The sequence below is a fragment of the Zootermopsis nevadensis genome, unplaced genomic scaffold (genome assembly GCF_977971745.1).
Source record: "Zootermopsis nevadensis isolate Lab colony 2312 unplaced genomic scaffold, Znev_1.0 Znev_ptg000020l, whole genome shotgun sequence".
NCBI lineage: Eukaryota > Metazoa > Arthropoda > Insecta > Blattodea > Termopsidae > Zootermopsis > Zootermopsis nevadensis.
The window spans coordinates 14,253,241-14,278,079 of record NW_028259152.1 but is presented as its reverse complement, the minus strand read 5'-3'; the positions used below and the strand labels follow the sequence as shown (position 1 = coordinate 14,278,079).

Genomic DNA, 24,839 nt, shown 5'->3' with positions numbered 1-24,839 from the left:
TAGCATACTTTGACGGTGTTTGAGGACTGGGTCCTAAACAGAATAAATGCGCCTAAGAGGAAATGAGTAAATTAACTGAAGAAAATTACACACTGTGGAGCTTCATACTTTTTACTGCTCAAATCAATGTGGATGAGATGCGCGGGCTAAAACAGGTGTGGAGCATGAGAAATGCGTAACAAATTGTAGTTCTACGACTTAAAGGGAAGACAGCACTTGTAATGTGTAGGCGTCCGTCGTATGATAACGCGGTGGATGTTAGATCTTATAACTATGGAGTTAGAGGTTGTGGACTGGATTCAACTGACTCATGATTAGGTCCAATGGGAGTTCTTGTCAACGATGTAATCGGGTTACAAGCGTGGGATTTCTTGGTTATCTCAGCAACTCAGGTTCACAATAAGGACCTCACTCCATGAGGTTAGTTGACGAGAACAATTTGGATTAAGTCTCGCTTGCAGATGATGCTGTACCTTAAGGAAGTTGGTGATATTGCTCACCTTATTCAGTCTTCCGCTCGTTAAATCAAACTCAAACGAGTATAGGCAACTTGCTTTTGGTTTAATGGGGCCCATTTCTATGCGACGTGCAGACGGTGCGAGCTTCACTGTGGAGGAACACATCAGTATGATCCTGGAGGAGATCTATTCAAGATGTTGCACCTGCACAAGACGGCTGACGTTTCGGAGGAACTGACTGCATTTTTGCAGCGTTCAGATCATGAAGTGTTCGAGGGTTTTTGTCTGAATGTGGCCTATTTAATTCGGCCGTGAAGAAGGAGGCATAAACTACCTCCGAAACGTCTATAAATGTTATCGTCTCAAGTGATGAAATGGTATTTTAGTCCAACAAGCTTACACGCTTCTAGAAAGACAACCAAAATAACTTCGTATACTGGATAAGTTCTTTGTGGACCTCAAGAAATAACCCGTTGTATCCGATGGTCCACACGTTGACAAGGAAAACTTGTTAACGGACCTTGTCATCGACCAACTACGTACATTCAGATCAAGATTTAATTTTTGTTTCGTAGGATTCAGTAGGAAATGACACCAATTTGTGATATTGTAGAGGGTATTATCAGCTGACGCGCCCTCAGAGCAGTAGTTTCTGTCTCCCCTCAGGCTAGTAGCCAGTGGTCAGAATGTGACAGCCAACCCTTGCACACACATCGTGTAAGCTGTGGACTTCTGTCATATTGGCTGCTGATGGAAAGAGCTGGAAATGTCTCAGGTGACGACACTGGAGAACTCTGTTGGACAACTGCCAATATTATAAAATGCCGGCTACTTCGACGTGTACAGTTCAGTCTCGTAAGCGAAAGCAATAGTCCCAATTACGGATTACGTGTGTTGTTTACAATTTCCTGCACGCGTAACGCATGCAGAAATGGTCTTGACTAGGTATCTTGCGCATGTGCAAGACTATCTTTTTTTGGCTGGTTGGTCGCATTCTGCTCGGTGTGTAATTTGGTCTAGTGACCCGAATTATAGGGAATGTCATTTTTCAGATGGCAATGAGGAAATCAAAATGTATCTATCGAAAATGGTAAACCAGAATTTACCTACACAGCGCAACAACCCAGAAGACAGAAATCTTCATACTCACCGCCCTGATGATGGAGGCAGTATGACCTCTGAAACGTTGGTTAACATGACCAGACTACACAGCGCAAGAACCCAGAAGACAGAAATCTTCATACTCATCGCCCTGATGATGGAGGCAGTATGACCTCTGAAACGTTGGTTAACATCGACCACACTACACAGCGCAACAGCCCAGAAGACAGAAATCTTCATACTCATCGCCCTGATGATGGAGGCAGTATGACCTCTGAAACGTTGGTTAACATCGACCAGACTACACGGCGCAACAACCCAGAAGACAGAAATCTTCATACTCATCGCCCTGATGATGGAGGCAGTATGACCTCTGAAACGTTGGTTAACATCGACCAGACTACACAGCGCAACAACCCAGAAGACGGAAATCTTCATACTCACCGCTGTGAAAACCTCAAATCTTACAACAATATTTTCATTATATACACCATTGGCTTCCAAGGCTATCCACAGACGACGTCGCAAATTTCGCACAGCTGCAAGTGGAGTTTCTTCACTGACGCTGATCGCGACTGCCAAAATTTCTAGTTGAAGTTGTTAAGTTGTGTGAGGATTATTTTTGTCTTCTGCGACATATTCTACAATACTATTGAACTCGATACACCACATAGTTCGGTAAGAAAATTCAACTGAAACTGGAGAGTATTTTCAAAAATTTCCTGTATTTTTCGAAGCTACTGTAAATTAATGACCCCTACTTCGGAAGTTGATGGACGGCTTCCAAGTCGGCATTATTGATTATAGGAAATTATTAATTATGTGTATTTTTAAGGAAAAGAAAGTGGTATGATGTTCACATCATGTTTTATTGCAAAGGTTCCCAAAGTGTGGGGTGCGCCCCCCTGGGGGGAGTAGTTCTCTTGGGGGGCCTGTTGTCTGCATGAAAAACTTTTTTTAACGAAATATGGAGAAACATTTTTAACATCCTTCGCTTCGTTGAGGCAGTTCAGCAGTGGCAGCCATCAAAACAAAGTATCGTTCTACGATGAACCTGGAAAACGACCTTAGAGCGGTCATTTCAAAACTCCACCCTCGGTATGATAAGTTATGTTCACAGAAGCAACCACACCCATCCCACTAATCCAGGTACAAAGCGAGCGTATATTTTATTACAGTTTTTTTTAAATTAAATGCATTGAATAATATATACAAAATTATAAAAAATGTGTGCTCATAGCTAAATTTTATGTCAAATCTGTTTGCTTGCACTTGTTCTGGAAGGGGGGCGTGAGATTTATGAAATGTTTTAAGGGGGGCGCAAGGTATAAAAGTTTGGGAACCTCTGTGTTATTGGAATCCAAATTGGAATTCAAAGTTATTTGGTGGAACATCACACGGACGTAATGTCTTAAACGCATCTTCCATTATGACATAATGAAATTAGGATTAAAAAATCTCGCGCTGTACACCATAACGTGTAGGTGTATAGGGGAAGTGACGGCTAAGCTCCACGTATACCTTGACAGTAGTCCTTGGCTTATCACCATAATTAAAGATCTTGAACTAAAGCTACCCTCTCGTCCTTAAAATTAACTTCCAAAAAATTATCTGTTGTTTAGAGTGACTTTTGTTATGATTATCTAATAGTTGCTGTATGTATATTGTTGTTTGTTGCAGGAACAACCTCGACAGCGGAGGCAGCATGTTCCTTAAGGTTTACTCTATCACCATTCTTCTGCTTGACCTCCTTAGTCTCATTGTCAAGGTGATTTTTGCTATTCTGGAGTCCATCTTCCAGACCTTCACAGGCGGCGCCGAAAAGTCAGTAGTCAACGAAATTGTTCTGGTGAGTGTCCTAAACAACAAATCCTTAAATGTATGATTTGAGGTTTTCACAGCGGTGAGTATGAACATTACTGTCTTCTGGGTTGTTGCGATGTGAAGTCTGGTCGATGTTAACCAAAGTTTCAGAGGTCATACTGCCTCTGTCATCAGGGCGATGAGTATGAAGATTTCTGTCTTCTGGGTTGTTGCGCTGTGTAGTCTGGTCGATGTTAACCAAAGTTTCAGAGGTCATACTGCCTCTGTCATCAGGGCGATGAGTATGAAGATTTCTGTCTTCTGGGTTGTTGCGCTGTGTAGTCTGGTCGATGTTAACCAACGTTTCAGAGGTCATACTGCCTCTATCATCAGGGCGATGAGTATGAAGATTTCTGTCTTCTGGGTTGTTGCGATGTGAAGTCTGGTCGATGTTTACCAACGTTTCAGAGGTCATACTGCCTCCGTCATCAGGGCGATGAGTATGAAGATTTCTGTCTTCTGGGTTGTTGCGCTGTGTAGTTTGGTCGATGTTAACCAACGTTTCAGAGGTCATACTGCCTCCATCATCAGGGCGATGAGTATGAAGATTTCCGTCTTCTGGATTGTTGCGCTGTGTAGTCTGGTCGATGTTAACCAACGTTTCAGAGGTCATACTGCCTCCATCATCAGGGCGATGAGTATGAAGATTTCTGTCTTCTGGGTTGTTGCGCTGTGTAGTTTGGTCGATGTTAACCAAAGTTTCAGAGGTCATACTGCCTCCATCATCAGGGCGGTGAGTATGAAGATTTCTGTCTTCTGGGTTCTTGCGCTGTGTAGTCTGGTCGATGTTTACCAACGTTACAGAGGTCATACTGCCTCCATCATCAGGGCGATGAGTATGAAGATTTCTGTCTTCTGGGTTGTTGCGCTGTGTAGTCTGGTCGATGTTAACCAAAGTTTCAGAGGTCATACTGCCTCCATCATCAGGGCTGTGAGTATGAAGATTTCTGTCTTCTGGGTTCTTGCGCTGTGTAGTCTGGTCGATGTTTACCAACGTTACAGAGGTCATACTGCCTCCGTCATCAGGGCGATGAGTATGAAGATTTCTGTTTTCTGGGTTGTTGCGATGTGTAGTCTGGTCGATGTTAACCAAAGTTTCAGAGGTCATACTGCCTCCATCATCAGGGCTGTGAGTATGAAGATTTCTGTCTTCTGGGTTCTTGCGCTGTGTAGTCTGGTCGATGTTTACCAACGTTACAGAGGTCATACTGCCTCCGTCATCAGGGCGATGAGTATGAAGATTTCTGTCTTCTGGGTTGTTGCGCTGTGTAGTCTGGTCGATGTTAACCAACGTTTCAGAGGTCATACTGCCTCTATCATCAGGGCGATGAGTATGAAGATTTCTGTCTTCTGGGTTGTTGCGATGTGAAGTCTGGTCGATGTTTACCAACGTTTCAGAGGTCATACTGCCTCCGTCATCAGGGCGATGAGTATGAAGATTTCTGTCTTCTGGGTTGTTGCGCTGTGTAGTTTGGTCGATGTTAACCAACGTTTCAGAGGTCATACTGCCTCCATCATCAGGGCGATGAGTATGAAGATTTCCGTCTTCTGGATTGTTGCGCTGTGTAGTCTGGTCGATGTTAACCAACGTTTCAGAGGTCATACTGCCTCCATCATCAGGGCGATGAGTATGAAGATTTCTGTCTTCTGGGTTGTTGCGCTGTGTAGTTTGGTCGATGTTAACCAAAGTTTCAGAGGTCATACTGCCTCCATCATCAGGGCGGTGAGTATGAAGATTTCTGTCTTCTGGGTTCTTGCGCTGTGTAGTCTGGTCGATGTTTACCAACGTTACAGAGGTCATACTGCCTCCATCATCAGGGCGATGAGTATGAAGATTTCTGTCTTCTGGGTTGTTGCGCTGTGTAGTCTGGTCGATGTTAACCAAAGTTTCAGAGGTCATACTGCCTCCATCATCAGGGCTGTGAGTATGAAGATTTCTGTCTTCTGGGTTCTTGCGCTGTGTAGTCTGGTCGATGTTTACCAACGTTACAGAGGTCATACTGCCTCCGTCATCAGGGCGATGAGTATGAAGATTTCTGTTTTCTGGGTTGTTGCGATGTGTAGTCTGGTCGATGTTAACCAAAGTTTCAGAGGTCATACTGCCTCCATCATCAGGGCTGTGAGTATGAAGATTTCTGTCTTCTGGGTTCTTGCGCTGTGTAGTCTGGTCGATGTTTACCAACGTTACAGAGGTCATACTGCCGCCGTCATCAGGGCGATGAGTATGAAGATTTCTGTTTTCTGGGTTGTTGCGATGTGTAGTCTGGTCGATGTTAACCAAAGTTTCAGAGGTCATACTGCCTCCATCATCAGGGCGGTGAGTATGAAGATTTCTGTCTTCTGGGTTCTTGCGCTGTGTAGTCTGGTCGATGTTTACCAACGTTACAGAGGTCATACTGCCTCCGTCATCAGGGCGATGAGTATGAAGATTTCTGTTTTCTGGGTTGTTGCGATGTGTAGTCTGGTCGATGTTAACCAAAGTTTCAGAGGTCATACTGCCTCCGTCATCAGGGCGATGAGTATGAAGATTTCTGTCTTCTGGGTTGTTGCGCTGTGTAGTCTGGTCGATGTTAACCAAAGTTTCAGAGGTCATACTGCCTCCGTCATCAGGGCGATGAGTATGAAGATTTCTGTCTTCTGGGTTGTTGCGCTGTGTAGTCTGGTCGATGTTAACCAAAGTTTCAGAGGTCATACTGCCTCCGTCATCAGGGCGATGAGTATGAAGATTTCTGTCTTCTGGGTTGTTGAGCTGTGTAGTCTGGTCGATGTTAACCAAAGTTTCAGAGGTCATACTGCCTCCATCATCAGGGCGATGAATCTAAATAGCGCAACAACCCAGAAGACAGAAATCTTAAAATCCTTAAACGATGTTTCTAAGGACAGCACGGACTGAAAGCACAATGTGGAGATTGTCATTAATCTCCGAACCTGCTGAAGGCATTTCGTTGAATCTTGCTATTTCCATCTGCATTGGGAGTTGTGGCACGAATCTACCTCCGTTAAATCGGGTTCAAACCAGCTGCATTTTACGTGAAACTAAGAACGAACAGTATCTTTGTGTCGAAACCGGCGCATGGTGCAAAGAGATATCGCACATCACAACATAAACTGAAGCGGAAAATCTAATTAATAACAAAACTGTTCAAAATTCTTCTCGTCACAAATAAATATGAGTTCCAATTCTGCAGTGTGATACCTATAGTTGAATAACAACGGATTTGTATCGAAAATAAATAAATGGACGTGAATTCCAGTAGAAATTCTCAGAGAAGACATGGATAATAAAGTATGAGGGTTGTTCAGATGAAAACTTCACGGGGCGTTGGTAGCGAATAGGGTCTAATGGCTTAGGTGACGGTGATAAAGTGGCTTTGTTCATGACCCACCAGCAATAGACCATGGGCTGTGCAACAGACCGTGGGTGATAAATCAAAGAGGGGCAGTTTGACAGGGTTAGATGTGGAAAATTCATCGATGCACTCCATTTAGGTACAGCTTTATGAATCCGTTACAGTCCTTTTGTAGAGTGTTAATGAACGATGGCAGAGCTTCCAGAAGTAAATATTTTAAAATACCAAACAATAACACAATGTAATTTAGCATCAAAGAGTCCAAATCTAGTTATAGAAACTGAAGTTCTCATATAAAATCTTAAGATACAAGTTCAAGAGTGGTTTAGATACCTACGGAGTGGCCACAAAGTCCCTATGTACCTTAATCGATCCAAGAATGTTTATTTTTGGTGCAAAAAAAATCCTCATTTTATGAGGAAATTTAGCACCTCATGGCATGACACAGGCAGGAATTTCAGAAGATCATATGATAGTGCCATATTTTTTTCGATACAAGTGTCAATCACACTGTTTATGTGAACATGCTTCACAACTGCGTAAGAGAGGCCTCGAGGCAACAGATATCCTTCAACAAGATGATGCACCAGCACATTATGGTCACCCAGTTAGAGAATAAATATCCTGACGACAAATTCATTGGTCAATGGACTGGACGTGGATGTCCAAACTTAAAAACATGTGACGATTCGCTTTGGGGCAGTGTGAAAGAGAACATTTTTCAACTCCGCGTAGCAACAGTTGAAGACCTAAAATCAGCTGTTATGGACTGCTTTAAAAAGAAGTAACGTAAGTCATTAAGGAGTACCGCAGTTTAATGCTGTAATGCAACTGCATAAATAAACTCTACTAATTTAAATGAGAATTCAATCGCTGAGGTGCGCCCACTCACAATATAGTTAAAATAATACAACAAATATTGACAATTTAAATTTTCCAAGCACGTATAATACCAACAACACATTATAATGCACAGTAAAACGAAAAGGGTTATAAAATACCTTATACTTGTGTTGATAACCACTGATTACAAGTGGGTTCGTCACAGCAACAGATGTACAGGCATACCTCGTTTTATTGCGCTTCGAAGATATTGCGGGTTTTTTTTTTTTTCAAATTGAAGCTTTGTGGCAACCCTGCGTCGAGAAAGTCTATCGGGGCCATTTTTCCAACAGCACGTGCTCACTTCGTGTCTCTGTGTCACATTTTGGTAATTCTCGCAATGTTTTTGTAGACATAATGCTATTGCACACTTAATAGACTACAGTATAGTGTAAACATAACTTTTATACGCACTGGGAAACCAAAAAATTCGTGTGACTCGCTTTATTGCGGTGGTCTGGAACCGAAACCACAATATCTCCGAGGTATGTCTGTATTTATTAAACACACTATTACATTAATTATGCTTCGTAACTAAACTTGAAGCAACTGAAATAATAAAACTTGATATAATTGTTCTCTAGGCAACACGGAGTTTTCCTCCGTGGCATCCCAACAATTACTCCATTCACACACAGAAGAAGGCAATGGCAAACCACTTCTGGATCATCTGCCAAGAACGTATATGAACAGGTCCCAGTCCGAGAAAAGGATGGAAGGATCCTGTTCATATGGACCTGTCGTCAGACAGAACACTGAATAAATAAAATTGTTCTCTATTGGTTACCCTTCACGCTTTTCAGTTTATTTGTTTCTAAATGACATTTATTGCCATATCCACATCTACACAGGTCTTTCCAAATGGCACTCACCGCTAGTACCATCAAACTAGCCAACCAACCAAAAAGTCAACGCAACGCTTGCTAGATCGCGTCAGCTCGAATTTACAGAATGATGCAGAAGTCTCATAACCATACTGTTTTCGTTAGATAAATTACATTGAAACCATAAAACAAAATACAATGTTTTAATAAGTGTTGGCATCTCCCACCACGTTCAGCGATGTATGAATTCACTCTTCCACGTTTGATTCAACCCGCAAATAGCTCCTGTGTAACTGAAACTATTCACCGGACGAGTTTTGTCTTGTTTCTTTCGCACAGGATGATCGGAAAATGTATCCGTAAACTCAATCCGGCTGGCACGTTCAGTAAGAACGAGATGCCAGATAGTGTTCGACAGTGAACACTCGTTGAACTTGTGAAAAGGACATCTGCTGACGTTACGGTGGTATGACGACAATACGCCTGATTTGTTTACCTAACAATAAAATTATAAATTTAATTAAAAGTATGCTCTTCAACGAGATGAAAAAACAGAAGATATTTTGGAAGTTAGGATCACAAAATTGAATTATTTTGAAATAAATCGAACTTCCTGGCAAAAGAACGATGGTTAATGAATTCCAAGAAATTTGGCTGAAGTATTTTAAAACTTCTAGAAAACAAAATCTGCCACACATTTTACTGTGTATCAAAAGGACAAATGTGATTGATAATAGCGGCGTATAAAATCAAAATTACGAGAAATTTTGCATCGAGGAGACAGGTCGTTATATCAAAACTAGATTTAAGGAACGCATACGAAACAAGTAGACATAATTACCAGAAATCTATATATGGCGAATATTTTAGAATAAAAACATAAATACGGATTCACAAGTGGTACTATAAATTTATTAAAATTTTTCCATAGAGAGTTAAATGTAGATTCCAAGAAAAATTGCGTATTTAAAACGTTACAAAATTAACATTCTTTAAATGAGTATCATACCACATATTCTAATATGCTAATTTAACCACTTGAAAGGGAATCTGGAGCAACAGTAATGTTGGTAGTACTGCCAACTAACACAATTGAATAAAAGAACTTATGAAAATGTAATTACAACCTGGCACGCTTGTATCACATCGGCATGTAGTACGCCATTCATAATGCAAAGAAGCAACGTCCACATAGCAAAATTACAAAGTTTTCACACTGTTCAAGAAAAAATCAAGCTCTTAAATTTTTCTGTCCGAAACCGGAAGTGAAATGTCTACCGAACTTGAAGAAAAACACAAAATAATGTTAATGACTTTTCCGAAACGTGTGACCAACTCCCACAGCAAATCGAAAGTGAAGGTTATACATCGCTTGGACAAACTTATTCACTAATAGACTTGCGTTGATAGGAAAGTTAAACGTGTTACAGGTCCTGGTCTGCATCCGTCCTTCATTCACACAAATGCTTATTTAAACAGTATAGATGTATGTTATTCAACAGACGTTTCAAAATTTCGGTGTTGAGCAAGATCATTTGGAACTGGATACCGAAATATGTAGATTATGATATTCGAAAGAGAATGTGCAGATATTCGTAAAGTATTCACGAGCAAACAGAAATAGCCAACCATTCACATTTTCACTGTACTGTCTATGATGCATTGACGAGGTTAAAATTATGAGTGAAACAAAATATTTCTTTTATCTTCATGCGATTTCTTGTTCACGGGAATTCTGATTTAAAATTCCGTGTTCGAACCTGACAAACAGTCTTATTTGATACAAAGCACAAATTTTATATGCTTTCTTGTTCCTTAAAGTGTACCAGCTGCTGAAACAAAGCATTAATTATTATGTTAGCCCTTGAAAGGCTTTATTCGATATCCAGAAACTAAGAGTTTTTGTGGAGACGAATTAGATCCGTAGTCGAACCTCGGGGATTCTGGACGTCTTCTTGCGAGGTTTTAATGCAGTTTCCTCGCCCGCGTCTGGTCCTGATTTTATCCTAAGACACTCCTTTCTCAAGCTTTAGCAATCTGTGTTTCCCTTGGTGTTAACAAGTTTCACAGCCATACAAGATAGCAGGTAAATCCATAGTTTTGTATATTGTAATCTTCACGTTTCCAGGTATCAGACGCGAAGGCAAACCAGCCTGAACTGCTTGCCAGAAAGCACTCCTCGAATTTGGTGAATGCCGTGTAGACTGAAGAATATTTGGAGAAAAAGTTTGAGTCATAGTGAATTTTTATTTTTTTATTTAGTGTTCTGTCTGACGACAGGTCCATATGAACAGGATCCTTCCATCCTTTTCTCGGACTGGGACCTGTTCATACACGTTCTTGGCAGATGATCCAGAAGTGGTTTGCCATTGCCTTCTTCTGTGTGTGAATGGAGTAATTGTTGGGATGCCACGGAGAAACCGGGGAAGCCCCCGGAGGAAAACTCCGTGATACCTAGACCACGGCCTTGCCCAGCACAAGTTATAAATTCGGGCACCGCCGGGAATCGAACCCGAGACCCCAGGATTACAAGGCCAGCGTTCTAACCTAGACCGCCGTGGCGTCATAGTGAATACCAGAACTTTTTGTTTCCCTCAGCAATGCAATTGTCTATGAATGGCTCCATATACATTGATACATATATGTTGACACAGGTAACGGGAACCGGACATGGTATCGGGAAGGAGCTGGCACACCAGTACGCTTCGCTCGGTGCAATTGTAGTGTGTTGGGACATAAATCAGGAACAGAATGATGAGACAGTCCAGGAGCTAAGGAAGATTGGCTGCAAGGCCTACGGATACAAGTATGTACGGTTTTAATTTATTATTCATAGCCACAGAAAACGTTGCTTGCCGCTGAGACGCCTGAATCAGATCTATGCAGCACCACCTCTTCATTTGAGGTACACTGATATACTTTCGTCTGCCCACATTCTTGGTGCACTAACTAGATGGCTTAGGGAACCTGAAGGTCCATCCATCACCGACCTGTCCTGGGCCAACAAAATTCATTCTCCCCCAACTCCTATCTCCTGTAGATCCCGCCTGAGATTATCCTCCCATCTACGTCTAGGTCTCCCCAGCGGCCTCTTACCCTCAGGCTTACCAACCAATACCTGGTGCACAACTCTTATTCCATCCATGCGCGCTACATGCCCGCCCATCTCATTCTTATCGACTTAATCACCTTCACAATACTGAGGGAAGAGTACAGATTTTTAAGCTCATCATTATGCAGTTTTCTCCATGCCCCATCGTCTTCTCTCTTAGGCCCAAATATCCTCCTCCACACCCTATTCTCAAACACCTGCCATCTGTGTTCCTCCCTCTGAGTGAAAACCATGTTTCGCACCCATACAAAACAACAGGCAGAATTATTGTTTTGTGTGTTTTAATCTTTAGGTTCTTAGAAATCAGACGGGAAGACAAAATATTTTGAACTGAGAAGTAGCAAGCATTTCCAGAATTTACACTCCTCCTAACTTCCTCATGAGTGTCATTTTGATTTGTTATTGTTGTTCCCAATTATTTGAACTTTGTAACACTTTCAAAGGATTTATTAGCCACCCTAAGATAATTCTACTGACGAGATTCTAACATGTACTTAGTTTTTTCTGAATTTACTTCTAGCCCCAGATTTAAGCTTCATTTCCCAACATTTAACATAACCCAACATTTTTTAACAGAAACTATGAACAACCAAACCTAACCTAACGCAACATAATCTAAGATATCCTAACCTAACCTGTCTTAAGCTACACAAACCTAGCCTAACATAACCTACGCCTGTCCTAACCTCACCCACCAAAACTAATCCTAAATCCAATATTCCAAATTGCAAAATTTCAACATTTTCAAAAATTTATCAGCTCTGAGAAACAAAGTTTAAAATTTAACATAATTAAAATTTGTAAAAATTAAAAATCTATCATAGTTTACAAGATTTGAAAATTTTCCTATTCTTCAAATTCAAAACCTTCTAAAAGTCGAAAATTTCGCATGTGCAAACGTTAAAAATGTCAAGATTTTGTGTTTCGGTTTTGCCATTGGGGACTTTATCAGAATCGCACGTCTTTAGTGGCACCATCTCCATACAAAATTTCAAATCAGCTTATCCAGATTGTTTGAGTTTAGGAAACGTAAGGTTAGTGATAAGCATCCGCAGAGGACCATGGATACTAGACTCCCCACTTCAGGCGTACAGTCAGACACGACAGTCCCATGATCTAAGCTAACTTGATCCAGCGAAACCAAATAATTTTATCACGCACCAACGCTTCGGCTCTTTCTCTGCTTTCATCAGTACGAACCATTATTACCATAGTAACTATTATAAATAAATTCGAACTTCGGTAGTTCCTGCTTTGGCCACCAGAGTGGAACACCTCACGATTTTTCTCAACCATCAATTCATCACCCATGTTAGAATATCTGGGGAGAATTATGTAGGCGTGGACGAAACGTGTGGTGTATCTTTCGCTGAGTGATGACGTAGTCAAAGAGGCTTTTCCACGTGGTTTTCCGGTTGGCGGAATTCCCCACGTCCGTTTAGCTGAGAGGGCGAAGCTGATACGATGATCCTTTTAACCTGTGGTTGTGAAGGTGATGTCAAAAGTTGATAATTTGGGTAGAGAACAAGATTTTGGAAAACTTCTGCTTATTTTTTAAAATATTCTGCCAAATTCTGATATCATCACGTCAAAGCACGGTTAGACATGCATTATTCATATGTAAAACCGAGTGATTTCCCCATAACCGGCTGTGACTAAACGTGCTCCGTCACTTTCTGAAGTTCATCCACGCCAATAGAACCTGTTTTCTACGCGTGTTATTTCATTCTGCGGAGCTTCGGTACTGCGAGGATTATTCTTGTAAACGTTACCATTTATATTTCCCCAAGGATAAAAATAGCAAAAACTGAGTTCGGGGGATCTGGGAGGCCACATTCCTCTCTGCTGAATATTCTGGTCTTCAAAGACCTCCCGTATTGCGACCACGGCTGCATTACCAATATGTGCTGTAGAGCAATCTTGCTGAAAATATCCATGGTGTATTTCTTCAGCAGTCAGCCGATTGAAGAAGGGTTTAAGTATGTCCTTGACGTATCAGCCAGAGTTCGCGATTTCGTGGAAAAATGATTTGCCGCGGACTTAGAGCACGCCATCCGCCACCTTTTCGCGATGTAATGATACTTGTATGACGTGAGGACTGTCATCGCCCTCATGTTCTTCCATTTTGTGCATTGACTCGGCCACTAACTTTAAACCATGCTTCATCGGTCATGAACAAAAGTTGTGGATCCACGATTCCACCATGCACATTTTTGCATCAGCCAATTACGAAAACGAATTCTTGCTGCAAGATCTGTTTGTTTCAACTCGTGTTTTATATGGGCGAAATTTAATTAATTTTGTGGCTGTGTAAATGGATCGCAGCGAAACAACGGTTTCCTGTCAAGCGTCTTGGCGACTTTCGAGGACTGATCTGTACAACCTGAACTTTTCTTCAGTTCCAATATTTCTCTTCGATTGCCTCTGTATCCCTGGCCGTCCACTTTTTCATGAGCTTAAATACCGATGACTTTATGGAAACTGGTGAGGTTGCATATTTATGACGAAACTTTCGGATACATTTTCTGTAATTTTTTTACCCATGTGTATGTTTCGATAATGAACACACGATGTTCAATGGTGAACTTTATTTCAGTAAAAATGTACACTCCCTTGCGCGCTTCTCAGAAAGACAAGACTGTTAATAAGATTTACTGCATTAGGAACATCGGATAACTAATGACAACTTGATTTCCTAAGCGCGCATGACTCATTCTGCAACCGGGATGTAGCATAACAATCAGGTAAAAAAGTTGGGTCTGCCCAGCGGTGTAACAAGGTTTCCTCTACCGTGTACATTACATTTCTCGCGACTTTCATTGCACAACTTTTGTTACGCGCGTGTGCCTTTGTGATTGTGCATAATGGACAATGAAGTGTAATATTTTTACTCAGTTGCAAAAATTGTTACGACTCCCCCCCTCTTCCTTACTTACACTTTTGAAAAATTCACGCTAAACCACTGCTATGCACGTTTATCCTTTTTGAAAAATGGAATCTATAAACATTAGTGTGAGTCCATTTGTATGTTTTTTCTCCTCGCAGGTAATTTCCTCCATTCTGACATGACAGCTGATGGTACTGTGTTACAGATGTGATGTGGCGGACAGAGATTCCGTTTTGGCGTTGGCTCTGAAGGTTAAAGAAGAAGTAGGCGATGTTACCATTTTGGTAAACAATGCTGGCATCATGCCCTGCCATCCATTGTTACAGCACAACCATCAGGAGATACGCAAGATATTTGACATCAATGTTCTTGCACATTTCTGGGTGAGTTTTTAGCAGTTCCCTTCCATTAACCATTCCCTTTGAAAAAAAAAATGAATTTTAATTAAAATCATGGTTCAAATCAAAGCTCCAGAAATTCTCGCTGATTTAAATTTAATTGATTTAAATTAAATTTAAATTTAATTTAAAGATTAGTTGTGAATGAATCTTTAGTTTCTGTCTAAATGAATTACACGTATTTATTACTTTGGATACGGTGTGGAAATAAAGTTACAGAATGTATTCGCCCTGCTCAAGTTCTCTTGTACTGAATAAAATAGCAGAGTCAGACAGAAGCCTCAGAGATTCCTCTTCTGCTGGAGTCAAACATTTTGTCATTTGCCTTGTCTGTGACCACTGGTGAGAAGTGTGCGTCATTATGATTGCCAGAAATAGACAGAAAAGAATTAACCACACTTGACAATTTAAGTCAAATAGTCGTCTACCAAATGAGTTGGTTGCATCAGTTAAAAGAAATTAAGAATTACGTCGCTATACTCTGAACAACAGATGAGGAAAGTTCATTCAGAACAGAATGGTGAGACTGATAGGTGAAGATGATGTTGAGTTATTAAATAAAGCATACTGGAAGATTGTGGATTTGCTGGTATATTTAAATTCTTTTTTAAACAGTCTGGTAAGTTGAGATATTTTTCGACAAAGTTGTAATTTTATTCGTTGGAACAAATGAAAATGAAAATCAACTGGTGCTGTATTCAGAAACCTAGTTTCCGAGCGGAAAACTCGGTACACGTGAGACGAGTCATATTGAGTGGTTTATTCCCAGTTGGTACTCTGCAAGGTTTCAAGTTCAGTCACTCATTTTGCTTTGTAGAGAAACAGCACTTATCTGGTTACAAGTATTCTTTCACTATTAGAACTATTACTGATGCCAACAAACTGGAACGTATCCAGCAGAAGTTTGCAGCCGTCTGCTACTATCATTTCCTCCCCCAAGTGCCTTACAGCTATTTTAATGCTTTAGAGCAGTGGTATTCAACCTATTTTTGTTCGCGTACCCCCAGATATAATTTCTCTTCAACTCTGTACCCCCAAAGTTGTTGGTGTATAATTCAAGTTATACATAATATATAATCTACATCTAAAATAAATTAAATAAATTACATTACTGATTATTCAGTGTTTATCATAAAATAATATATATTTTTTTTAAATTTCGCGAACCCCCTAAGATGTCTTCGCGTACCCCAGGTTGAATACCACTGCTTTATATTATTTAAAACTCCAGACCCTGCGTAAGAGAAGGCATTGCAGTGATGCACTGTTCCTTGCGCAGGTTTACCGCGGTTTTAAATGCTGTCCTTCCCTTCTGGAAGCTGTCGGTCTCCGCATCCCTGCTCGGAATCTGAGAGATTTTTCTATGTTCAGTTTTAGCCCTTTGATCAAAAATGTTGTCTGCAGGGACTTGGACATATTCGAGACGAAAATTGTCACACTTCTTCACATCCTATAATAGTATATTTTACTTAATTGATTTAAATTATTTTTACAAATATGCTAATATATTTAGTTGAAATCCTCTTGTGTATTAACGTCCTCCGTATTAATGTATTTTATATTCTGCTAGTTTTACCTTTTATATTTTTATCGTGTTCATGTGATCATCTCTGTAATTGGCTTTCTGGCGGTTGATACAGAGCACTAATAATAAAGAATTGAATTGAAGAATCATCATCATCTTCTCTATTATCGCCTTGCAGATGCTGGAGGCGTTCCTTCCGAGCATGATCCAAAACAACCGAGGCCATGTAGTCGCTCTCTCATCCATGGCTGGAGTGATGGGTCTCCGCAATTTGGTGCCTTACTGTGCATCAAAATATGCTGTGAGGGGCCTCATGGATGCGCTGAATGAAGAACTGCGGGAAGACGCCCGACAGATAGAAGTCAAGTTTACTTCTATCTTCCCCTTCATCGTTGATACAGGGCTGTGCAAAAAGCCATATACAAGGTACGAGCATAGACTTTTACTGGTGATGGTACCTGTTTCTTTAAAATAAACAGTTTACCAACGAGGAGGTGACCATAATCTGTGCTGAAATAGTGACATTTCTTGTTGATGACAACTTCAAGTCCAAAAATTATCACTTCAATATAATTACTTCTTCATGGCCTTTCATGTTACCAGCAATTATGTAAAACCCACACTTCAGCCTTGAGTACGCGTCCAAATTTTATAGTTTTCATTGTGTGAAGTTAAGGAATTATCAATAAAGTTGGCTCGTGAGTAATTTTTAAAGATTGTTGCTTTTTGGATGAAGTTTTGAAAATTGAATAAACCTTATTTGTGAGGAATTTTAAAAAAAAACTGTCACTTTCTGAACATTTCTCTGTATTTTTCTGTCACGGTGCGTCATAATGATTTTTTAAAGCTTCCTGCATATGAAATAAAACTAAGGTCACTTGCAGAAAATCTGCGATATGAAATAGATCCATTGTCCCCGGTGGCCCTGTTTCATGGCCTGTGAGATCGCTGGACCTGGACATTGTTCAATTTGTTTGCCCCACAATTTCTCAAAACCCCGAAGGGACTTTGTGGACTTAAAATATCATGTCCTGAAATCAGGATTCAGACCTGCAAATGTAATATTTGCATCAACACTTGCCTCCTTCCCTATTGACTTGTCGGCCAGAGAATATGGAAAGCCAAGAAAAGCACTTTTTTTCTATGGGACTTGGTCACAAGTCTTAGAAATGTATAATTAATATTAATTTATTTTTTTCTTTAAATTAGGCATAAATATTTGTAACTTTGCTTGAAGGTGTTATGAATAATTGTAATTAATGGAAGGTGGAGAAAAGTCACGTGGACAAATATGAGGAGATTGGAATAATGATGCATTACTTTTGATTTCAGAATTAGAAGATTATATGCACTTTTGTTTTTGTTGCACAGAATGTGGAATTTAAATGTATGCTCCAATTTTCTTGTTCCTACTGTTTTATTGGTTCTGTGTCTTATTATATCTCAAGTTCGCATATTAAATGGAGATTCATCACGGTTACAGCATGTGTGAAAAAATAGACTCTTCCAAATTTGTTTTCAGGTTCCCTTTCCTGCTAAATTTCGTACCAGCCAAGAAGGCAGCAAAGGCAATCATCACCGCCCAGAGACGAAATTACAGCGAAGTGTCGATCCCGGGTATACTTCTGCATCTGAACAGTGTGTTGAGGTAAATCAATCTCTTGCAAGTGAATTAATTTATACAGGGATTCTGTTGGAATTTCAGACAATTATGGCCTAGCTGCCTTTTCAAAAATGAAATACCAATTTTTCTAGTGGATCAAACAGTCTGGATCAGTCTGAATGGGAGGGAAGTGAAGAAACTATGTCAGAGGCATCGACTTTTAATATATGCAACAAACAACGTGGCACAGTTTATCAGATTGTATCAAATTCACCAAGAAAGACCACCATTGCATGTCATCCGGAGTCAGTTCAGTCCACGTCACATCTTCATAACTGATTTCTCCCAAGAATTAAATGAAAATTTATCTTCCCATTTAGTCCTGTTTTTCTTATGTGGTCTTTTCCCATTAGAGTTTCCACCAAACATTTCGTGATTCTGTTTATTCCAGTTTTTTTGTTGTTGATGATGGTGTACTAGAATTTCAAACAGTAAATTCTAGCGATTACGAATAATAAAAGTTAATATTGTATGTTTCATGGCCAATTATGAGTAACTATGAAGTTTCACTTGTATGTACAGTACACGAGACCAATTTGCATTAGTCACTAGCTTGTGGGTAGAAGACAAACAAACAAACAAACCATGTACACCAAAGGAATTACTGATTCAGGAACTGAGACAGCGAGTTACAAAGTACTGCCATTGGAATATGATGCTCATGTATGTACAGTACCTGCTTCGCTACCACTCCCACCCCTCTGATCACCCGGCCGTTTACTTCTAAAGGACGTGAAACGCACAGATTCTCTGCGACTGCTGCCTGTGTGAGAATGCAGTCTGAAGTCGACATAAATCTAGCAGAATAATGAGGTTTGCATGTATATTATGAACAATAGAACTCAGAATACATGCAAATACATGTATAGAATATATAATAATGGCTTGTAAAACATACGTTGATATTTTGTCATAACTACAACCACCAGCACCGTTGCTTGTACTCTGCTTGTTTAAGGACATGTCTGATGTACCATCTTGGTGTAGAATTTTAAAAACAAACTTTTGTTTCTTTTTTTTTCAAATGTACAATGGCACAATCTTTGCACCAAAAGAATACTGACCCATAATATAAAATTTTCCACATTGCCACACCTAAAAACACAAAAAAACTTTATTTTATATATGAAGACTGGTCACCTGAAATTCAGATCACTTGTTTAGACTTGTCATTGATAAAATGAATGTTAAGTGAGCTAGACGAATGGAGGTCGAAGCCTCTTCTGCACTGCTCTATGCATTACGGTAATTGAGAGATAAGTAACGTATAGCAAACAAAACATCACTAAGTAACATGGTCCCTGAACCAGTTTCTTCCTGAAAGAGGAACCTACAAATTTAATACCATTTTACCAAGCACAAGTACCATTTCTTTAGCTGTCAGATTGAAAGGGAAACATTTTGAAACACAAAAAAAGGCATGGTTTGATTTAAATGGAAGTAGCATACCAAAAGCTGTGACTAGAAACATGAAATTTGGTCCAGCACATTAAAAAATATACTGATTTCTTGTCTAATCTATTATTTGATTTGAATCATGTATACCTTGTTGAGCGCAAATGGTATTGACATAACCTCAAAGTAAGCGCAAATGGTATTGACATAACCTCAAAGTAAGCCATCATATTTCTTTAACTAGGCAATACAGCACCTCTCTGATTGGTTTGCCCACTGAAAGTGACGTTCCTTGCAGACTATTCCATAACATCCATCCTAGTACTATCCTCACCAGTTTATTTCTTGTCTTTCACATGTCCACATTGGAACAGGATTCCAGAGGAAAATATTGTAAGCATTATTTATTTTCCATTACTCACTATAGGGTTCAGTTAGTTTAAACTATCATTAATTCATATTTTAGCACAACCTTCATATGCCCCATTAAATAAAGTTGTGTAGAAGGATAAGTAATATCATTGATATGAAATTATTTATTTAATTTTCCAGACTTCTCCCCTTAAAAGCAGCACAACACCTGAAGGACTTCATAGACAGTGGTGTGGACTCTGACACAACCTGATGTTTTAATAATAACAAAGCATTGGAGCACAATTAAATATTATATAAAAGACAAAGGAAACAAAATTTACTAAGAAATTGTCGCCATTTATAAAGGGGAATTTCAGATTAGAAGGGAACAGTTTTGTAGGTATTTTGTCATAATAAGCATGTGATTTGTTGGAAACGTAATTTGTATTCTTGAAATGCCTTTAATGTTTCCTTTTAGAACATATATAATTGAAATGTTTTGAAATACTTGCATCTTAGTTTATAATGAGCATGTGAAGATGAATGACAATGCACTTTGGGAAGAGATATTGGTTAATAATTGCAATATACCATAAATATACAGATTTGATCTATTGCTTGTGCGTAATTAACTTTATAAAAGACTTTGCCCATATTTTTAATGGCGTTTTAAGTCGACTGTAGAAAGAATTCCTATAGATATTAATAAAATAAATAACTAACACTTTACAGTGTCAATTATGGATATGTTGATTATGAAGTAACATGCACCTAGTTATGAAATTAATTGAAGTAAAATAAAGTTTAATATTCTATTTTATAAAGTGAACTCTGTGCTTCTTGAAAATGTACTTTTATTATGATATGCTTTCTAATAGTATAGAGAATTTCAAGCATAATACACACATAAAACAGTACAACTTGTGTGAAATTGCATTGCAGTTTTACAGTCTTTGTGCTTTGAAGTACTGAAGTTATCTGTAAATATATGAAGGATTCCCAAAAATTTGTACACACAGCAGCAACTTTGGTGGCCACTTGTCAGTCAGTTGCTCACGACTTTCAATTGTGTGATGTAGCTAATGGTGGTCATTTTAAATACCTGCATTTGATTTGCTAATTCATCAAGTGTCAATGCTAATGTAAATAATGATTTAGTTTATTAAAATGTCTTTACTTCATTCATTCAGTCAATATGTATGTATATACAATGTTTGAAATATTTTGTAGTTGATTTTAATGCAATGGTAGAGATAAGTAGAAAAAGGCAGACAAACTGTTACAGTTCAACGTAGGTAATCTTTTTGTGGCTACAAGTTTATCTCACTTGAGTTTGAGAACAACATGTAGTCGCATATTTTTCTCAAAGAAAATCTTACCAAAATTTCTTAGTCAAAAGTTTAGTTCCACCTTACTCTGACAGCTAAGAACATTTTTTAATTCATGATTATTTACTCAGTAATAAATCTTATCTGCAAATTCTGTATCATTCCTAGCTAGCATTTTCTGTAAAATGATGATTCTGTTAAGAAATATGTCTGTTCATTTAAAATTGGCTGTTCCTCGTAAGAAATCATTACTAAGAATCTATACTGATTTTAACATCACACGCAAATAATGCAAAAACAAAAGTATGTTCTGTGTAAGTTTTATCAAAATGTGGTGATGATTTTGAATCGTTCTTTGATACGTACACAATTTTATAGCTGCAAATAATTATATTATTCTTACCCAAAACAGAATGGAGCTTTGATTAGGGATGAAGTAATTTTCAAAAATAATTTGGTATGTATGATTTCACCAAAAGAGTCATTGACATGTTCATCATTATTAAAAGTTGCTTTTTCTTACAGCCAGAGTTTGCAGTAATGACCAAAATCTGGTTCTGAAAGAAACTATTAAATGACACTGTCCAACTATGTGATCTCTATATTTCTTTCACATGCTAGTTCACATTTCAGTTCATATTATAGCTTGTATAAATTTTTATTTGAATCCCATCCTTAGTATTTAATTTTGAATTATGAGATACTCTTCTAAATAAAATATAATGTTTCAGTATAATGCAATTTAATTTAATTAACAGAAAATTGTAGGTGCACAAGGTGTTAGACACAAAATGAAGTGTGTAATTAAGTTCACATAAGCAGCAGTTAGTACAGAATGTTCGTCACTAGAATAGGACCAACGCAACTCTTGTGTGTATCCATTTATATTGCAGGAGATAAGGATAAACAAGTTTGTTGGTTCTTATAATGATGATTACTTTATTACTGTTGACTCAACAGTAATAAAGAATCATACTAAGCAGTATGATGTTATTAACACAAGTGTTCTTTACACAGTAACCAGTTCTCTGCAGAATTACAATGCTAATTCGTTTGTAACTACCTTATACAATCACCTGAAATTTCATGACTAAACATTTTTTCAAGTAACATATAATATAATAGTATAAAATTGTATGTTTAAATAACTTTGACTGGTGAATGGAAAAGGATTTGGAAGGAAGTGACTGTGGTGTATTTTAAGGACATTGCCAGGAGGAAGTAATGGAAACCACAAAAATCTCAAATCAAATTGGCGTGTGTTTTGATCAATTATGGATTAAAAACCCTCTGAACATGAAAGAATAGTGAGTCTGTAATATTTTTTTTAGGATAAGGACACAGTTTCCCAATTTGGGTATTCAATGTGTGCCATTTTCTACCAGCAAATGTGTGTTTTGCAATTAACATCTGTAGTTTAACTTCAGGATTCAGTTATAGAAATCAGGAATGCAAACTGTTCATTTAAATGTGTTATTTTTCTTAATGCCCTGTTTCCCATCATATGTGCCTTCAGAATTACATAATTTTAAGCACTGACATGAAAATAAAAATATTTTATGCATAAATTGCTGAAAGTGTTTGTTAGTATTATGTTTGTATATTTCATTGTGACTTCAGTTTTATTTTATGTATTCATTATTTACCAAGAAACTAAAATGAAGACATTTATCTAGACTTTCTAAAATTTCTCTACACTTGGACTGAATGATCTTCAAAGTCAGAAAATTATAGTTAAATGAAAGTATGTACCCAACATAAATCTTTCAATTTCTATTAAATATGTGCTCAGTTTGTGTATATTTAATGATATTGACTCCAGGACAGGATCTGTTCTTGTCTTCAGGTGTCGTGAGCAGGGTGAAGGGCACCTCTGTCGGGTCCTTTAGAACGAGCTAACCTCAATCGCTGGACGAACTAGGTCAGAGCATTAGTGAAGCACCTGAGGTCAGGTTATGTCAGTGGGAGATAACGATAAGATTAACCCTCTTAGTCCCAAAGCCTATTTGCACTGTTCTGTTCTAAACACCCAGGCCAATTTTCACGTATTTACAGGTTAAAATGTAAAATTTCAACAAAGAAGAATTTCACACACATACACATGAATAAAATCAAACTCATACACTAAATACTTTAGATTAGAAAAAATCTCGTAAATTCTAACGTTATACCAAACTTACAAAAAAAATTCAAATATTGAAAAATAATATTAAAAAATGTCATTTTCAGGAGGTAAAACATATTTTTTTCCCTTCTTCATTACTCATCCTGCAAGAATGAACATTTATTTCTGCATAATTTGATATGCGTTTGGTGTTTGGTCCTGAAATATAACACTTTTTGTAAGCCAATGTACACGTACCTTCAGTATCGGATATAGTGTCAGCAGTTGGGCCTGTTGTTTCTGGAGCAGTGTCATCACATTTAGTACTCCCAAACTCACTTTCCGGAATAATGTCACTATCACCATCTATAGTATCTAAATAATCCAAAATATCGGCGTCATCCATTCTTGAACTTGGACAAGTAATTGCCGAAGTGAGATCTTAAAAAAACAATCTATATACAATAAACTAAAGAAAACGAAAAAATATCACACGCACTATATAAACTTCAACTAAAAACACAATTACAATGCTAAACACTTATTTTAGCAAACAATACATCAAAAACCACAAACAATAATTGTAATACTCCACGCGGTCCACTTGTTAGCTAATTGAATTTAATTTGTTTATATAAAATATTTTTTGTTGGCCTACAGGAGCGATCAGTTGAGGAAAATATGAACTAAGGTATAAACTATCTGATGCAGCGTTGTGTTTCCATCTGGAAGCCTTGTATGTAATTAAAACAACAGATTTAGTAGGTAACGACGGATCGGCTGACTGTAGCTTAGCAACTACTGCTTCGGCCGACGGACCGGCCGGCTGATATTCAAAGGGTTAACAAAAATAATTATAAGGATTGTGGCTGCCTAGACTAAGGCAAACATGGAAAAGGAAACTGAAATACATTAAACCAAATCCAAACCACTCCATCCATGAGCGCGTAAGAGGGATGTGAAATATTACCTCTTCTATCACATCTGTATCTGTGCCATCAGTGGCCTATGAATACAGTCCTGAAACAGCAATACAAATATCTAGAAGAGCCAGTTTAGTAAAAACTGACCATCCTTGAGAGTTGATAATTTCCTACCTAATTAATAATGTGGATCCAAACCAGATAAATTTCCAAAATAATCTGGCTGATGGGTTTTGTTAAACACGCCATATGGGCTGCTTCCTCGTATTTCGTATACATGCTCTTAATCTCAATTTCCAAAATTTTAGCTTCTTCCCAACTTACCCTGTGACCCTCATGCTGGACCAGTTTTGATTTCTTGTAGAAGACCCTCTCTCAGATTGTGTGTACGAGGTGCGATCGGAAAGTCTCAAGACTGCGCCTATAAAAACCCGTACACTTATCACAGGTATTAAATTCATCCATCACCCTCGAAGTAGTTCCCCTGGGAATGAACACAGCGATCCCAGCGCCGCTGCCAAGCCTGGAAGCATCCCTGGAAATCTTTCTTCGTCAGCCTGTCAAGCACCATCTGCGATTCTGCCTGAATCTCTTCTATCGTCTCAAATCTCCTTCCCTTTAGCTGCATTTTCATCTTTGGGAAGAGGAAGAAGTCACACGGCGAATAAGGAG

General features: G+C 38.6%; 1 protein-coding gene across 4 annotated transcripts in view; it reads left to right on the top strand.

The window, feature by feature from the left end:
• Ldsdh1 (Lipid droplet subset dehydrogenase 1) overlaps nt 1-22,708 on the top strand; it is an 85,792-nt gene extending 63,084 nt beyond the window's left edge. For all 4 annotated transcript variants that reach the window (XM_022077357.2, XM_022077358.2, XM_022077355.2 and 1 more), the window contains 6 exons: nt 3,240-3,408; nt 11,133-11,284; nt 14,683-14,860; nt 16,579-16,826; nt 17,923-18,048; nt 20,011-22,708. In XM_022077357.2, coding sequence (XP_021933049.1) covers nt 3,240-3,408; nt 11,133-11,284; nt 14,683-14,860; nt 16,579-16,826; nt 17,923-18,048; nt 20,011-20,083 — 946 coding nt within the window. In that variant the 3' untranslated portion in view covers nt 20,084-22,708. The remainder of the gene's footprint in view (nt 1-3,239; nt 3,409-11,132; nt 11,285-14,682; nt 14,861-16,578; nt 16,827-17,922; nt 18,049-20,010) is intronic.
• The last annotated feature ends 2,131 nt before the right edge of the window (nt 22,709-24,839 follow it).